The 19,291-nt window shown below is 32.7% G+C and overlaps 1 protein-coding gene across 4 annotated transcripts in view; it reads right to left on the bottom strand.

The window, feature by feature from the left end:
- Positions 1–19,291, bottom strand: part of FARP1 (FERM, ARH/RhoGEF and pleckstrin domain protein 1) — a 331,424-nt gene that overhangs the window by 97,609 nt on the left and 214,524 nt on the right. For all 4 annotated transcript variants that reach the window (XM_074191932.1, XM_074191931.1, XM_074191930.1 and 1 more), the window contains exons 4-6: positions 13,846–13,888; positions 11,502–11,580; positions 5,262–5,359 (exon numbers count right to left, since the gene is read on the bottom strand). In XM_074191932.1, the coding sequence (XP_074048033.1) occupies positions 5,262–5,359; positions 11,502–11,580; positions 13,846–13,888 (220 nt within the window). The remainder of the gene's footprint in view (positions 1–5,261; positions 5,360–11,501; positions 11,581–13,845; positions 13,889–19,291) is intronic.

Below are 19,291 nucleotides of genomic sequence, written 5' to 3'. Positions count from 1 at the left end.
AGAAGAATTAGGCAAGATCTGGTCATTGATTTCGTAAGTTAGAATGAGGAAGAATGAAAGGAACTTCAAGTCTTTAAATGTGAGCAACTGGAAGGATGATGGACACCTTTAGCAGAATTAGGGAAGAAGGAGTAGTTTTGGGGGAAATAATAAATTATATCCTAGATGTGATGAATTTGAAATGCCTGTGGAATATGAAATTGGAAATGTCCAATAAGGAATTGGTAATATGAAAATGGAGCTCAGAAGAGGGACCAGAATAGAATATATGGCTCTAGAGATCATCTCTAAAGTTAGGAGATTATCAGAGTGTGGGAACTGATTAAATAAACTTGGTGAACTCATCAAGAAAGACAATATTGGTATCTTGGAGGGAAGATAGGCAGGCAGGCAGGGCAGGGGTAGGGAGCGAAGGAGAGAGGGAAGGAAGGAAGAATGAAAGAGAAAGAAAAAGAAAGAAAGGAAGAAAGAAAGAAAGAAAGAAAGAAAGAAAGAAAGAAAGAAAGAAAGAAAGAAAGAAAGAAAGAAAGAAAGGAAGAAAGGAAAAAAGAAAGAAAGAAAGAGAAAGAAAAGAAAGAAAGAACAGTAAGCATCCTCTTCTGGATGCTCACCCAACTCAGCTGAATATGTTCTTTAATAAAATGTACTGTTCATTCAGAACTGAGAACAAAACTCAAGAGCAGAGTACAAAAAGATTATCATGGGACACCTTCTTTCTCACTTCAGGCCAAAATTACATTAATGATTTAATTTTTTTTCTATTCTGGTTTCTTTTTTAATAGTATTTTATTTTTTCTAATTACATATAAAATCAGTTTTCAACATCCTTTTTTTGGGAAAGATTTTGAGTTCCAAATATTTCTCTCCCCACAAGGCAGTAAGCAATCTGATAGTTATATATGTGCAATATACATTAGTGATTTTAACTATAATGGCATCCTGTTTTGATGTCTCAGTCTAAAATCTATTAAAAAATCTAGATCTTCAGACATGATGGACTCGTTCATTTCAGCTGTACAATAACCAAAGGCAATTTTTAAAATTTGGAATGGAAGTGGAAAATACTATCCTTATACAGAGAAGGAACTATGGAATTTAAATGAAAAACCAGAGTTTATTATCTTCATTTTTAAAAAGTTGTCATGTATTATGTCAGAGTTTTTCCTCCCTCTAATGGTTTCTTCCTGCTACTTAGATCTGGTTCTTCTCTCACAATATGACCAATATGGATCTAGGTTTAGCTTGGCTGTAAATGTAGAGCCTATATCAGATTGCTTTTTGTTGGAGGAAGGAAGAGGGAAGAGAAGAAGGTAGAAAAATGTAAAACTCAAAATCACTTGCAAAAATATGATTGGTTAAAAATTACCATTGCATGTGGTTGGAAAAACAAATAAAACAAAACATTAAAAAATATTCCAGGGCAGCTAGGTGGTGCAGTGGATAGAGCACTGGCCCTGGAGTCGGGAGTACCTGAGTTAAAATCCAGCCTCAGACACTTAATAATTACCTAGCTGTGTGGCCTTGGGCAAGCCACTTGCAAAAAAAAAAAAAAAAAAAACACAACAGAAAACAAATACGCTTAAAAAACATTCCAGATCTTTTCCAAGTCTAACTTTGTTTCCTATTCTTTTTTGTGAATCAATTTTTATTTAGCTCACAGCAAGATTTGGGCAGAACTGAGATGCCTATGGGATAGGAAGTTGAAAATAATGCCCATAAGCATTTATTTTTAGTGAATTTTATCTTATTAAATCCCTCTCAAATGTTACAGTTCGTCAAAACCTTTCAGATCCTCAATCTGTCAAAGTGTTTGCTATTTGCTCCAGTATTTTGTTATTTCAAATTTTCTAAGCATTTATCCATATAAAGTCATTGATAAAGCTATGAATTATCATACACATAAAACTGTTAACTATCACAAATCTTTGGGTTACTCCAATCAATGCTGGCATTGAGATATTAATGAATAGTCTCTGAGCCCAGCCATTCTGCTATCTTTCAAAGTAAACTAAAGTTGACTTTATAGTCAACATAGCTTCATCTTTCTTATAAGAAGAGCATGGAGAAACTTTATCCCAAGCTTTCAAGAAGTCTACAGCTATGCATCTCCCTAACCCTGTTAAAAATGAAAGAAAACTGGTGCTAAAATAAACTTCTTCTTGATAGAAGTATGTTGCCTCTTAGTGATCACTGCTGTCTTTAATGATTACATCCTAGAATTTTGCCAAGATTCAAATAGTATTTCAGTGGCTTCTCCCTCAAGTACTACATAACAACTCTTCTTATTATTCCCTTTATTAAAAGCATTTACTTTTTCTGGTCCTGCTAGACCTCACTTGTTCTGTACAATCTTTTCACTATCAAATGTTGACTCAGCAACTCAATTCAATTCCAAAAACGTTTATTAAGTGAGAAAAATATTTTAAAATTGTTTTCCTCAAGGACCTTACATTTTGATGGAGAGTAGATAAGGGTAAAAATGGGATACATTGTGTATAAAAGTACATACAAATTAAACAGAGGGATAAAATTATAGAGAGTGTTATTAAATGGGGGGGGGGAGGGTGATGAAGAAAAATCTTATTTTAAGAGATAGCACCTGAATGGTACTTTGAAAGAAACCAGAGATTAAGTGAAGAGGGAATGGAATCCAGGCATAGGACCATTTATGGAAAGGAATGAAGACACAATATGAAATATCACATGTATGGGGAACAGCTAGTAGGCAAACTTGTCTGAACTGAAGAGTGTGTAAAGTTGTGTAACATGAAATAAAACTGGAAAGTAGATAGGAGCTAGGTTCTGGAAGGCTTTAAATATCAGAATGAGGATTTAGTATTTCATTCTAGAGGCATAAGAAAGTCACCGAAAATGTTTGAGGGGAGCATGGCACAGTTATATCTGTGTTCCAGAAATATTGATGTAGTAGCAATCACCTCTGCTGGTTCTTTTAGGAGCCTGGGTTGTAATTCTTTGGTCCCTGCTCAACTGAATTCATCAAGTGCCATAGGTGCTCTCTTATTACCTCTCCACTTATATCCTCAATGTCAGTTTGGTCCTGTCCTTTCCAATACAAAGATTGTTTTCTTTGACAGAAAATAATAGAAAAATAATAATTGAGCAGCTCTTTCTTCTTTATAATTTCAGGAATATCAGTCCACTTCTATCCTAGATCCTTCTCTTTCTTCCAATATTGTTTTTAGTTGGTGTTTTTTTTTTTTTGGTTAGTCTCAGTTTAGGATGAGTTTGATAATCCTACTGGTATTCTTACAGGATTATGCCATAATTTTATTTATTTAAGGCAATGGGGTTAAGTGACTTGCCCAAGGTCACACAGGTAGGCAATTATTAAGTGTCTGAGTCCAGATTTGAGCTCAGGTCCTCCTGACTCCAGGGTCAGTGCTCTATCCACTGCACCACCTCCCTCCATTTTTGCAATAATTATGAATGAAACATCTAACAATACGAACAAACCACATAAATTTCCATTGAGGATTTTTTCCCCTTTAAATGATTCAGTATGTCTGAATTGCAAAGGAGGTTCTAGATGCTCAATAATAATCAAAGGAAGATGTATATATTTTCATGACTATATGCTAAATATACAGAAAAATAGGCACTTCTAAACTTCAATATTACATTTCCTTTAGAGAATTCAAGATTTATAATTTTTTAATGCCATACTAAATCCTTAGAAGATAGGTGGATAGAGCAAAAAAAGGACAAAAAAAGGTTCTCTGGAGTTTTGTGAATTCTCAGCTTTTATATAAGCAAGCATATTTTATTATATTAAACTGGTACTTGGGAACTCTATGTTAACAAAAAAAAATTTATGTGGTTATTCCTGAGATGAATGAAATTCATGGATGCTTTTCTAGAGCAGTGGAAAATCAATTTAGCACTCCTTGCAAAGGGGAAAAAATGTATGAAAATCAAGTAGAATTGAGAGAATATTCTTTCTTTCCCATCCCACCATTATAAGCATGCTTCTCTTCCAAAATAAAATAAAGAAAAAAGATACTTCAGTCATTTTTCATGAAGTTACCACTGAGATAAACAAATCATGTTTTCGAACTTCACATTATGTAGGAAGAGCAATAAATTATTTTAGCTGAGGGAATGCCAAAGAGGGAGGGGAATTCACTTTGTACTAAAACATTGCCTGCATCTATAACAATATACGTGATTGGCCCATTAAAAGTGGAATAAAATTTCTTCTGAAACACAAAATGTTACCAAACCTCAAACTAAAAGAAATACAAATCCATAGGTAGTTATGTGCGTTTGTCTGTTTTCAAGATTGTTCTAAACCAAAAAAAGAGAAAGCACCTAGCCCTCACTAAATTCAGTTGATGCCAAATAAATATTGACTAACATAAAATAGAAGACAATTTAAGTGAACAGATGTGTCAGCAACTATCCAAAGAAAAGATTAAGAAGGAAAGTTCTTTCAAATATTGTATCTTATTGGATAAAAACAATGAGTTTTTCCCACTCAAGTGAAAAAGGTGCTACTCTTGAGAACCAAGACAAGCTTCTTAACTGGGCAGTAATTTGAATTTGGCAGGGCTGAACAGAGTACTACATTTTATACATGGGTAATTTAAAACGATAAGACAAGACAATTCTTATCTTCTTTTGGCAAAGCTTAAATGCTTCACATTTGATTTTTATTAAGTGACCTCCCTAAAAACAGAAGGCATGCATTCAACTTCAAATACCTGTGATTTAAAGTTGCCTGATTAAAAACAGCTCTGATAGATTATCAGTAGGTTTCAATGGGAATGACCATAATCTCATTTCTAATATTTCTAGATTAAAACAAGTTAAAATACCTAACTTCAGAAATCATTAAGTTTCAATCAGCCATTCTAAGTACCCTGTTTTATTTTAGACAACAGAAAATAAAGGATGAATTGGTGGTAGTTTTTCCTCTAAGTGATTATGATAAATAACTAATCTCAATACAAAAATAGGAATCCAGGCAAATAATACAAACTGTGTCATTTTTTCAAATATTCTTCAGACAGTAGTAAGGAATAGTCCATAGAAACATCAGAATATAGATTTGATACATTATGTTTCATTTTATTCTACTCTATCTCATTAAAACAGACATGTCTAAGTGGTTACACAAACAGACACAGACACAGACACACTCATCCCAGTGAAGACAGTGTTGGAAGAGCATGACAATTTATGTGCCAAACTCCTGGGTCATACCCCCATCTAATTTTTAAAGAAAAAAGAATGAGACTTACATTGTACAATATGTGAGATCAAGAGTGCAGCACTGGTTTCATTACATGTCAGCCTGCCCTGAGCCAGGTCCTGCTTCACCTGCAGAGCAAACAGGTACCTGCAAATACACAGATGGGAGCATATGAATCAACCAAGCCCAGGAAAAGAGACACCAAGATTAGACTTTCCCTTGGCAATGTGTCCTCCACATAGTTAAAAACCAAAGAAAAAACTGTGAAAAAAATCCTTGGGCTTAAAACCAAATCCAAAACAAAGAATAATTTAGACTTGACATTCATTATAATTAAATTCTACACATGAGTAATGACAACATAAGTATTTAACTTGCCTAAGAATAAAAATGATAGCCTACACTTATATGCCTCCTATTAATCCTATCAGTGTTACCTTAGGAAAGTCATTTAATCTCCTTATATCTCAGTGTCCCTATCTATAAAATGAAGGGTTGGATTAAATTGTCTCTGAAGTCACTTCCAGTTCTAGTCACGATACAGATGATATACTTTATCTCATTTGATCCTGATAATCTTGTACAAATATTATTTTATAGATTAGGAAATAGAGAGTCCAAGATGTGAAATAACTTGTACAAGGTCGCATTAGTAAATGAAAGTCAGTTCCAGTACCACTCCATGTTTTCTTGAGAAAAAAATTAAGTAATAAACACATAATAAATGTTTTAAAAATGAGAAATAGTTGTGTTATACTTTGAAAGTTATAGTCTTAACCAGAATAGTCATCTTCTCTAGGATCATTTCCCATTTAGTTTAGCAAACGTTAATAAAAATTTTAACTAGGAAGGAAGGAATATGAACAGAAGAACAAAGGAGGAATGTAGAGAGGGAAGAAGGAGAGGAGGGAAGGAGGAATAAATAAGTATTCACTAAGGACTTTATATAAGATTGTTTTAAAACATTTCTACCAAATCCCTTTTCTCAAAGAGCTCACATCCTAATGAGGAGACAGCATGTATGGAAGTTTCAGCTCCAAATAAGAGGAAAAGGTTCTGAGGTCTTAGCAGTTCAAGGTCTCTTCTCTAATGCAATTTCTATCGATGAAATTATATAAATTTCTGAAGTTGAACTACTTGACAATTCCAAGGGTTTTGGTGGCAAATTCCTTCTCTTCTGAGTCTTCAGTAGCTGAAACTGTTACACCTGCAGGAGCAGTTACCTAGTTGCATCTTCACAGGGTGAAGGCTAAAGGGAATATGCTAGAAGCATGGATGGTTATTCCCAAGGCTCCTAAATCTGTCCCCAGTGGCATCTGAGAGAAGAGAGTGATCAAGGTTGTAGTGATGATTTGACTAATCTGGCACATGTTATCTTCTATCTCTCCTTCAGTGTATCCTACTGCTTCAGGTAGATCGGTTTGTTTGCCCTGTAGGCAGCTGGTGGAGAAGACTAGTCCCCTTGACATAAGAGAAGCTTCCCCAGATAATGGCATTGAGGACCATGCTGTCACTTTCAAGACTCTTAGGTTCATCTGTCATAGTACTCATCTAGCTACCATAGGTGGCTAGTTAGTATTTGCTGCCTGTGGTGATGCGAAAGGTGGTCCATTCTCCAACATTTGCCCCCTCAATAATTTCCGATAAAAACTCAAAATAATGTCATCTAATGCCTATTATTAAATGTGCCCCAGGGTCTTTGAGCTCCAAATTTAAGATCTAAAGCTAGCTCTTAAAATTTTTCCTAGCATCAACATTTTATACAGATATACATAGTTTCTGCCCATGATTCTATCTATTAAGAAAAGGGAAAAAAAGAACCAAGAGAAGAAATAGGATATAAATAAACTCAGTAATGTGTGTGTGTGTGTGTATATATATATATATATATATATATATGTATATGTATATATATATATATACATATATATATATGTATATAATTCTGACTCCGTAGTTCAGAGACACAAAGAGGAAGGAAAAATATACAATGACCTCATTTTATACAATGATTACCTTATTTATTTAAAAATACATTAACATTTCAATATGTTGACATTCACTTTTACATGGCCAAATTCTTTATCAAATAAAAAGGAAAAGACCATATTGCAGTAAAAATCTTTCATATTCTATAGTATTAACCATTTCAAAAATATGTTCCTTATATTTTTTACAATTAAGTGATCAGGAAAAGATTCATGGAGAGAATTATAGGTTTGCTAATCTGGAAGTAGTCATTATGTAAGTTGCAAGTTTCTGATTTTGAAAGTGTGCCTTTTGAGAGGTAAAGAAAAGTCAATCCTTAAGAAAGCAATTTCCAATCTCTCTCTAAACTCTGCCCCAACCCAACTTTCTGTGACTCTTCTTATTTGTTTTTTTTTTTTTTTGGTGATACTATAAGATTCTTGTTCAATGTAAAATGGAAATCACTATTCTGTTTGAAAAGTTCTAAACTGTTCTTCACAAAAAAACACATCTAAACTCCAAAATTCTCCTCTATGGAGTTTCAATTCTGCATTAGTACTAAGACCTGGATATTTATAGAGACTGAGTATATAAATGACTGGTTGGTTGGTTGTCATTTGTTCTTGAAGAATTATATCAAGTTTATAGTGTTTTGGAATCAAGTTAAGACTATGTTTGACCGTAGCTGATCAGACTAATAGGAGCTCAGAATGCTCTACTATAGGTGGGGTACTCTGTTGACAATGGGATGACTAAATTGGAGAGTAGCATGAGGCTGTTGTAGGCTGCCTGGAGATCCTTGTTTTCTGAGGCTCTGGCAGGTATCTGATGCCAGATTGATCCCAATCTTTTACCAGAACTTGTCTGCAGGTATAAATATTATTCTTAATGAAATTCACTCAAAGGTTCCTCAAGGAGTTCAATGAAATTCCTCACATACTTTGAAAGCATTTATGACATTAAAGAATTAACAAAATCCTTAGGACTTCGGAATGAAGATTTTCTTTTCTTTAGTTACTTAGGTGTTGGTCTATCTCCCTTTTCCCATCGTTTTATATTTATTTCAAATAATATACTTACCCATCCTCCTACTCCAATAGAACATAAAGTTCCTTGAAAAGAGAGACAATTTATTTCTATCCAAGGGTTTAGTACATAAGTATCAAATAAATATTTGCTGATTGATTCTGACACAATCAAAACTAAGAACTGAACGTTGTTTTTGGTTGTTTAACAACATCACAGTCAGATGCTTGCCAAAATTACCCTGTAAACAAAATGATAATATGTCATTCCAGAAGAATTAAATCTTAAATGGCAGGTTTGGTTGGTGATAATAGCCCAAAATTGCCTTCTCTTCTTAATTTGAGTAGGAAAGAGGGAATCTAACAGTTGTAGTAACACTGATTTTGATGCTTTTGCTTTTTTATTTTCTATTTTAATTAGCTTCGCCTGGGACTCATCTAATTTCCGTCCCATTTTTTTTTGCATGTGTGTTTCACAGGAGAAATTCCTAACTTCTCTGCTAGTCTGAAGAAACAACAGCAAACACTTGATGCTTCAATCTGTCAGCAAACTGCAGCAGTCACTTCAAATAGTATCCACCCCAGTCACAAGGAAATTCTTAGCCAGCTGGAGAGGGGGGATCAGTGACTGTTTTAAGGGAAAATATGCTCCTTGTGACAGAAAGATACTTTGCACAAAGAAATATGCTAAGGCTGGTCAACACAAAAGAAATGATTCAGTATTCCATAAAGAAAAACAGTTTTACATATTTTTCCTGTTTTCTCTTTTAGACATAAAGGAACTATAGGTTTTCATGCAAATTGAATGTGCTATTTAATAAACATGAAGGAATTTTACTTCTTGTTCAACAGAAAAGTTCAATCCAACTCCTTCTTATGTCTGTATAAATAGGAAGAAAGAAACAATTCTTGAATAATCAGAGGATTAATGGAACTATTAGAATAGTTCATATTCAGCTCAATTCTAATGCCTTCTGAATTGTTTTATAAAGTCCATATTTGGGACACTGAAAGCATCATGAAACTCTCATAATGTGAAAGAAGGTGATGCCTTAATTGGTTTATAGTCTAATTTTGCTGATGTGAGAATTTGGCAGTGTGGTGGTTCTGATAGTCAAGCATTTCAATATTGAACAGATGTTATTTACTTTCTAACACCAGTTGGTTGCTGTCATCAGATTATAATAGATCAGAAATTTCATATCAGTTTTATTCTATACTGTACTAGAAGAATTTTCTCGTGGGAAATTTGTTTTTCTAATGGTCATAGTGAGAGCCGGAAGAAAGCAAACTCAATACCTTAAACTGAGAATGTACAACTACAGATGTTTATCTGTTCTGATAGAGAAGCTGGCACAGAACTCACACAGGTTTGGTTTGATGACAGTAAGGTGTTCAAGATTGTATAAATCAAGAAACTCAATAGGGGGAAAATTAAAAAAAACTATCCACATTGAACTGGATTCTTTCCCTCTACTTTTCCCAAAAAAAGGAATGTTCAAAAGTGACCATACAAAAACAGAATAATGGAAGTAACATAACTTTTATTCCCACACCTCATAAACTTGAATCAAAAGATTCAATGAAAAATGAAGCATCATTGCCAAGGTAAACCAAAATTGTATAACAGAATAGTTTTTCATTCATTGGTGACATTGGCTACTATCTATATAGAACAATGTATAAACAGTTATTTCCATATAGTCTCTTTCATTACAGTGTAAGACCCTTGAGAATATGGGCTGTTTTTGTCTTTTTTTTTGTATCCCTGGTTATTTAGCATAGTGCCTAATGTGCAGTAAGTGTTTAATAAAGGCTTTCAGAATAATTCTTACAATATGTCTAAAGCAGCTGACTGTTTTCACAAGTTAAATATCATCCCCAAAGATGGTGAGTTATTATAAGTTCTCCCTAGGGATGGGTAGGAAAGTTTCCTCCAAATGACCTGAAACTTGTCTAAAGGGTACTTATCCCTCAAAGTAATAATGATAAAAACCTATCATGCAAATAGTACATTAAAATTTTTCCAAAGCTCTTGACACACATCTCACTTTTCACAAGAAGCCTACTGGCATTATTCTTCTTCTAGTTTTAAAAACACCACCACCAACAAAACAGAATGGAGAGATGACATGATGTTCATATAGTTAATGAGTTTCTGAGGTGGAATTTGAACCCAGGTCTTACTAAATGAATTATTTACCATATTTGCTATACCTTATCACTTCTTATCGAAATTTAGAGCATCAAAAATAAAAAAAAATTCCCCAAAGACTGATGTGAAGTCAAGAGTTTCAAACCAAGATTTTGCTCCATTAATGGTTGCTTTCTTTAGTATTAAACTGATAACAGTGAATCAAATAGTTACTTGTGAAAATACAAAAAGTACCATCCCTACTAGGTTATTCATTCATTCAACAAAAATTCATTGATTATGTAAGTGCTTAAGCACTGTGAAGAATTAGAAAGAAATGTGAACAAAAGAAAATGCTGGCCCTGAAATGAGTGAGCTTCATGCTCATACACATAGGTCAAGTATTACTATTCTTTGATAATAAGCAGAAAAACAAATTATTGAGAATAATGATATTTAAGACTGTCTCATCTCTGGAGAAGAGTATACACTCTATCAAGATATCAATAGATATTTTAGGTAGTTTCTGTAAAAGTTAACAGACATAGCACAGGATAAGAGGACAATCATGTGTGGGAAGAGATCTATATTATGAGGTAGTATGTGTATAGATGAAATTCCAGATACCCTAAAGCATTGCAAAATAACTAAAAAAAAACCAGAATTGTGTTTTCAGTAGAATAGGGAGTTTCCATGGTAGAACTTCTATCAATAAACTGTATCTTTGCAACTTGATGGTCTCAGAGAACTGCCTACTGGGAGGATAAATTATAAACAACCTGTATGTATCAGAGACTTAACTCAGATCTTCCTGATTCCAGGAGTAAGATCTCAATTCACTAAATCCTTTCTCTTCTTCCTCACTGATTTTCCTTAATATACATGAAGATTATATTGTTACTGAGATTTACTGGAACTTCAGAAATGAATTACTAGGATTGTTCTAAGATGAAAGAGAATGTCTAATGAAGAAGCAAACATGCAAAACATCTGAGGTTTAATCACATTTAATCCACGTAAAATACTTTTGATAAAAATACTAGATACAAAGGTTAAATTTATTACATGTAAGTTGTGGGTTAAATATGAAAGAAAATGTTGATTAAGCAAATATCATAAAAACTATACAACTGTCACTACAAACTATTACTTAAACACCAACCTTGTAAGTTCTTCTTGAAGTTGAGCATGGTCAGGTGGAAAAAATTTCACCACAAATTTAACAACAACATGCTTTGGCCCTAAAGAAAAAAGGAAAAGAGGTCATTTTTAGGTTCTCTATGTGAAACCTTAATTTCCAAGTAAACAGAACTTCCATAATGTCCCAGAAATGGAAAATTCCATAACAAATACTTGTTTTAAATTTAAAAAAGGACATAAATGAAAACTGAAATAAACTCTTGATTTTTCAATTTTTCTGTAATTTATTTAATATTCAGTCAAGTATATTAGAAAGAGCATGCTACTAAGATGCAAAAAGGAAAATTTTATTTTCTAGATTTTGCCATAAAACATTAAATGGATGCATTGTGTAAAACAGGTCACAGTTTAGGATTTTGTTGTCTGAATCATGTGAAGTCTCCCATCAGGTTCAAGATTTAAATGTTGGAACTGAACCCACATATCACAGTACATATCAATAAATAAAACTTTCACATAAATTTTCCAAGGGAAATAGAAATGACAAAGATTTAATCCTGCTTTCTTTTGTCACAAGAGGTATGGCACTAGATTCAAATTTTTGATGATCACATACAAATTTTTAGACAATAGATAGAAGGTAAACTGAAGGTAAAGCATCTTCCCCCAAATTCAAAAACTAGAGACCCTAAATACAAAAATAAAATACTCTCAGTAATAAATTCATAAAAAGTTGAACAGAAGGTTTTTTCTGTAGGTTTATTCAAAGTGAACACTACTATCTCAGTTACTATACTATATGTCTAATATAGTCAAAGGGTGAGACACTCAAACTCCTCTAATTATTTCCATGGAAGCTAAATAATATGCCAAAACTAAATAGACAATAATGGTAATCACAATAAGACCCCTCTGACCCTGCGATCAAATCAAAGCAACTGAAAAAAGAGGGAAAAGCAAATCTTAAAAAGGTTATACCTCAATATATTTGATAAGGGCAAACCACTTCTGAAATGAAGGTGTATTGTGAAGATTTTGATAACCTGAATTTCATGTAGACTCATTAAATAGGCATCTTTACAACACTAAAAAAGGGACTATTTCATATGAAAATTGAATGATTTGGTCATATCTTCTAGGTTGTAAATTTCCTTAGGACAAGGATTAATGTGTCCTCTCATATTTGCCTATATGAAATAAAAAAATTGTTAAACAATCCCAATAACTGTTAACTAGGTAAGTGAATGAGCATATCTCATTTTCTATATTCATGGCTTAAATTATGAGAAAATACATAGCACATATCATACCTGTGCTTTGTTGTGTATTTCCTAGATATTTGCTACTGTAGAAAATCCCAGAGGGGATTTAGCAGACATAAAGACAATCTTCATAAATAACTGTGTGCTTTGTTCATCTAAAGGAATGATACTCATGTTGCTGCTGAATAAGCTGAAAGCCACTGGGGTTATGAGGATGACTGAGACTGACCATTTGAGACCTGTCACTGACCCTGAATACAGAGAGAAAAAAGAGTGGGAAGAAGAAAGCTTCCCTCACCCTCCCATTCTTTCACAATCAGTCAGTCTCTCTCTCTCTCTCTCTCTCTCTCTCTCTCTCTCTCTCTCTCTCTCTCTCTCTCTCTGTGAGTCTCTTCCTCCCCCATCTCTGTATCTGTCTCTGCTCTTCCTATTTCTTTCCCCTCTCTTCCTGTTGTGTCTGTCTTTCTCTGTCTCTGTCTCTCGTTTCTACTCCCTCTTTTATCAGTGTCCCCTCTGCCCCCTTTCCTCTCTGTTCATATTTTCCTTGTCAACACAAAATTTAAAGGGAAAGAATGAAGATGGGCCTGTTATCAGAGAGCTGCCTGTAATAAAGAAAAAATCACAGCCTAGGTTTATACACTTGATATTAAAAAACATGAATTTAATTCTTCACACCTTAATTTTATAAGCTTTTTAAAAAGGTGAGATGTAGAGGTGGCAATAGGATATGAGAGCTAAAAAAGTATTGCATGAGTAATTCCTTACTTTTTCCTCCTCCAAGAAGCTAGTAATAAATGTCAATATGTATGTGTGTATGTGCATACATCTGTACACATGTCTGAATGAACAAAAGATCCTTTGGCTTAATAATATGTAGTAGTTACTAATCATAGACAGTTTTGGTTTGTAAAGTCAGGTTCTGATTGCCAACTTGTTATAATTAAAACAGTATAATTTACAAAGATCATAGCATGCTGGATGATGAAAGGCAACCAAAAAGATTCCACCCCCCCCTGAAAAAAAAGACCACTAAACTCTCCTAAGACTCTATGTTTAACTATAGAAAGCATTTACCAGCATTGCTAAATAAATAAATATACTTACTTCTGATCTGTTTCACAATAGGTTTTAAAAGATCCAGCCATACCTAAAAGAAAAACATATTGAGACATTAGCTCCTAATGAATGATTACAAACATTTTAAGATTGCTCAAATCTGTTGAAATTCAAAATATTTTTTCAGTATATTTTGAACCATCTGTTACTTAATTCTCCAGAATATTTTTGTATTGTCTGCTATTTTCATGGAATAGAATAAGCTAATCTGCTACTGCTAAGGATGATACTGAAAATCAAAAGCTAGTATCAACTAGGAATTTTTTTCTTTTCATTTGCATTTCATCTTTGCCAACAATTCAGAAAACATCAGTTCTGGTTTTGAGCTCTTTGAGGTGTATATGTCTCCTCCTTTCTCTCAAATTAATGAAAAGTACTACAACACGATACCTTTCAAATGTGAAAGATAAGTTTCAAATGGGGGGAAAGTATTGAAAATTGATTTAATTTCCTTCTAAAAAGTAAAGTATTACTTTCCCCCCCTTTATCAATCAAATTAATGTGGATTCCACTAATGTGGATGATCTGAATGTCAACTCAATTTAACAACATTCATTTGGAATCTACCACTAACAAAACACTATGATACAAAGACAAAAATTACATATTCCCTATTCTCAAGGAACTTACATTTTTACTAGAGGCATACATCAAGTACATAGATAAGCAAATAAAGAGTGATTTAAGTAAGATAATTACATGAGAGTATATTAGGTAGAAAGCTCAGCTTGGAGAAAGATAGATCTGGATTATTCTCTTTTTTTATACTCATTATTGTAACCTTGGTCAATAACCCAGGGCATTCTATAAAATTATTACTTCAAGAAAAGTTTATGAAAAATGGGATTTTTTCACTGTGAGACTACTACCTGGAAGAAATCACAAGACATCTTTTTTAAAAGAACATCCAAAACCTATATGTGCACATAAGGCTTCTCCTGATATAATGTACTGGTGTTGTTTTTTTTTTTATTTTGAATAGGCACTTTTGTGGTTTCATTGAAGGAGAATTTACTTCCAACTGAAGGTATTACGTAAGAATCCCAAACCTTGAAGGAATACAAGGATTCAGATAGATATGTATGAGGAAAAAGGGTACTCTAGACATGGGGAGTAACTCGTGAAGCCACAAGTCCAGTTTGTTGAGAATTGGTATGACATTTATTAGTATGACACTTTGAAGAAATCGAGTTACTATCAAATCAATAGCATAAAAAGACCATGTACAATATATTTAGAATTACCCTAAATTTAAACTATTAAAATACTAACACAATGATTTTTTATGTAATCAGCTTTTATTATAATTAAATTAAACTTTTGTTCATTAAGACAAATTTGGTAAGGTCTCTCTATCCAGTAATATTTTGTGAGTGATTAGTTTTTACTTTATATGTTTAGAAGCAAACAAAATGACTTTCCTTTAAAATATTCTAATTCACTATTTCTATAATCTTCATTAATTCATGCTAGTCTTCTTCTAATTAAATTATCTTTACTACTCATACACTTTCCCATCTTTTACTAATCTCTTACCAAGAAAAAAGAGAAGGAAAGATAAAATGATACCATTAAACTTCCTTTTGATTAGTTACATTGTTGTTCATAGGCAAAATAGAATTAAAATGAGATCACTGATCTCTAATCCTTCATATTGCTTCTATATTTTTCACTTATCTTTGGCAAAAAGGATAGATGTGGCACCCAAAGACCAGGGTCCAAGTATCTTCTCTTACTTAGACTGGCTGGGTGATCCTGGGAAAGGTATTTAATGTCTAAGAACCACTAATAGTTATAGAATTACATTGAGAAAGAGAAGTTGTTTATGGGAATCTCCCTTCATAAATCAAATCACAGACATGTTCAGACCAAAAAAGAAAAAAAGCATTTTGCAAGCAATTCAGGACAAAGTAACTATATCTTGGCAACATTTTTAGAACTGTTTTTAAACAGCAACAACAACTCTATTCAGTCTTTGGCATTTCTGTGAAAACCACCAAACACAAACACCAATGTGAGCCAACTAGGCATGTGGTTTTGAAAAATGCAGGTCCGGGCAACATAGAACAGAACTTTTAAAACTCATCTCATTTTGCCCTCTCTGTCAAATTAAAGGTTGCTGATGATTATTTTTACAGAATCAGCATGAATTTGTGATCTGAAGATTCAACCCCTTGACCAGTCCTAAATAAAGCTGATAGTCTGAAGTTAAAAGTAAAGGGTTTTGGAATTCTCACACTTTTTTATGTCATTTATTTAATTTTTAATTTATGCCATAACAGTTTCCAAATTTAGTTTCCATAACAGTACAAAAAAAGATGATTGTACATGAAACTGAATGTATTATGTACAATTTGCTATTCATTTTAAATATATAGTTATATGAACAAATAGTTTTCAGATGAAGAAATTAGTTTATAATCATATAACAATGTTCTAAATCGTTATTGATTAGAGAAATGCAAATTAAAATAACTGGGGTATCACCTCACACTAAAATGATAAAAAAGAAAAATGATCAATTTTGGAGAGTATGTGGAAAAACTGGAGCACTGATGTACTATTGGTAGAGTTGTGAACTGATCTAATCACTCTGGAGAACAATTTGGAACTATGCCCAAAGGGCAATAAAACTATGCATACCCTTTGATGCAGCAATGGCATTATTAGGTCTATATCCCAAAGAGATCATAAAAAGGGGGAAAGATCCACATGGACAATAATATTTAAAGCAGCTCTTTTTGCAGTGGCAAAGAATTAGAAATTGAGGTGATGTCCATCAATTGTTGAATAGCTAAACAAACCTGGAAAGATTTTGATGTAATGATGCTGAGTGAAGTGAGTAGAATCAGGAGAATATCAAATACATATTAACAGCAACATTGTGAAAAGATCAATTATAATGGACACAGGTCCTTTCAGAGGTTCAGTCATCAAGCACAATCCTAAGTGATAAGGAAAATGCCATCTACATCCAGGGGGAAAAACCTGTGGAGTCTGAATGAAGAGCAAAGCATACTATTTTCATTTTCTAAAATTTCTTTTATGTTTTCTTCTTTCTCATGGTTCCCCCTGCTTAGTTCTAATTCTTCTTTTCTAATATGATTAATATAAAATATATTAAACATGATTGTACATTTACAACCAGCATCAGATTGTTCACTACCATGGGGAAGAGAGATGGGAGGGTAAAAAAAATGTGGAAATCAAAAACTTGCAAAAGGATGAATGTAGAAAGCTACCTCCTCATGTAATTGGAAGAAAAGGACATAATTGTAATTTTTAAAAAATAAAAAAATAAAGTCAAACCATCAATACCCCAAAGATGGCTACCATTAATAAAAAAATAGTTCCAGTATTAAAAGATAATATTTCAGATAAAACATTTAAGAAAATAGCTATCACTAGGGCAAGGATAGGGGAAAGGGAAGAAAATAAAGGAGGAGGGGAAAGTTATGTGACTATTATAAATTTAAAGGAAATAGCAAGTTGTTTATAATAGATCTGTAGTTTCTTGGGCAATCATCTTTATTCCTATTCTATTATATTAGAGAAATGCTTGATTATTTCATAAGTTCAGAATAAAATAAAATTTTACAATTTGATAAAAAAATAACTTTTGAAATTTTTGAAATTCTTTTTTTACTTAGCTCTAAATGCCTTGATTTTGAATTCTGAAAAGTCATCCTTCTTTGTTTAATGATATGGAAGACTAAATGAAAAACCTAGGAAAAGTTTTACATCTCTAGAGCAAGAGAAATTTCTGTCATTAATTATAATTTAGTTGTTAATTCAATTATCAAAATTTTTATTATTAGGAAAGAAAATCCGGGATTAAAAAATCAACTCCTTTAGATGAACAAAGTGGGGGAAAAAATCAATAGTGATTCTTAGCACAGAAAGGACATAATTTGTCTATTTAATACCTAATATCATTCTTATTTCCCATTTGACAGTACTTTTTTTTTTCCCAATCACATGTAAAGATAGTTATCAAAATTCACTTTTATAAGATTTTGAGTTTTTTCCCCTCTCTCCCTCCCCTCACCCCTTCACAAAATGGCAAGCAGTCTGGGATATACATGTATAAACATAAAAAAAATTCTCATATCAGTCTTGTTCTGAAAGAACAACCAGAACAAAAGAAAGAAAAAAAAACAAGAAAGAAAAAAACCAAAAAAATGCCTATAATATGGTTCAATCTGCCTTCAAACTCCATAGTTCTTTCTTTGGATGCAGATAGCATTTTCCATCATAAGGCTTTTGGAATTATCTTGAATCCTTATATTAATCAAGAGAGCAGTCTATCATAATTAATCATCACATGATGCTGCTGTTACTATGTACAATGTTCTTGTTCTGCTCACTTCTCTCAGCATTAGTTCATCTCTTTCCAGGTTTTTCTGAAACCATCAGTATTCCATAACCTCCATTTACCACAACTTTTTCCAGTCATTTCCCAATTGATGGGCAACACTTCAATTTCTAATTCTTTGCCAATACAAAAAGAGCAGCTATAAATATTCCTGTACGTTCTTTATAATTTCTCTGGGATATGGTATTGCTGGATCAAAGGATATACACAGTTTTATAGTTCTTTGAGCATAGTCAGAATTGCTTTCCAGAATGTTTGGATTAATTCACAACTTTATCAACAATGCATCAGTGTTCTAATTTTCCCGTACCTTCTCTGGCATTCATCATTTTTTTTGGTGTCATGTTAGCCTATTTGATATGTATCTCAGAGCTGTTTTAATTTCATTTCATTAATCAATAGCAATTTAGAGCATTTTTCATATGACTATAGATAGCTTTAATTTCTTCATCTACAAACTGACTGTTCATATGTTTTGACCATTAATCATTCGGGGAATAATTTCTATATTTTAGAAATGAGGTCTTCACCAGAAACACTGGCTATAAAAAATTGTTTTTTAGATTTTTGCTTTCCTTCTAATCTTGGCTGCATTGGTTTTGTTCATGCAAAAGTCTGTGCAATAGTTTTTAAATTTAATGTAATTAAAATTATCTATTTTTGTACTTCAAAATGCTCTCTCCCTCTTCTTTGATCATAAATTCCTCTCTATAGATCTGACAAATAAACTATTTCATTTCTTGGTCTCCTAATCTGTTTATGTCTAAATTAGGTACACATTTTGACCATAAATATATATATATATATATATATATATATATATATATATATATATATACATACAGAAGGAAAAGGCAGACTACACCTAGTTTCCACCATACTTTTTTTTCAATATTCCCAGCAATTTTTGTCAAATAGTGAGTTCTTAAGCTATTTCCCAATTGGTAAATGGTCAAAGAACATGAATAGACAATTTTCAGATAAAGAATTATTGATGAAAGTCATATGAAATTATTAATAGTAATATTAAAGAATGCTCTAAATCACTACTAGAGAAAA

This window comes from Macrotis lagotis, chromosome 6 (genome assembly GCF_037893015.1).
Source record: "Macrotis lagotis isolate mMagLag1 chromosome 6, bilby.v1.9.chrom.fasta, whole genome shotgun sequence".
Taxonomy (NCBI): domain Eukaryota; kingdom Metazoa; phylum Chordata; class Mammalia; order Peramelemorphia; family Peramelidae; genus Macrotis; species Macrotis lagotis.
This window is presented reverse-complemented; position numbering and strand designations above follow the sequence as displayed.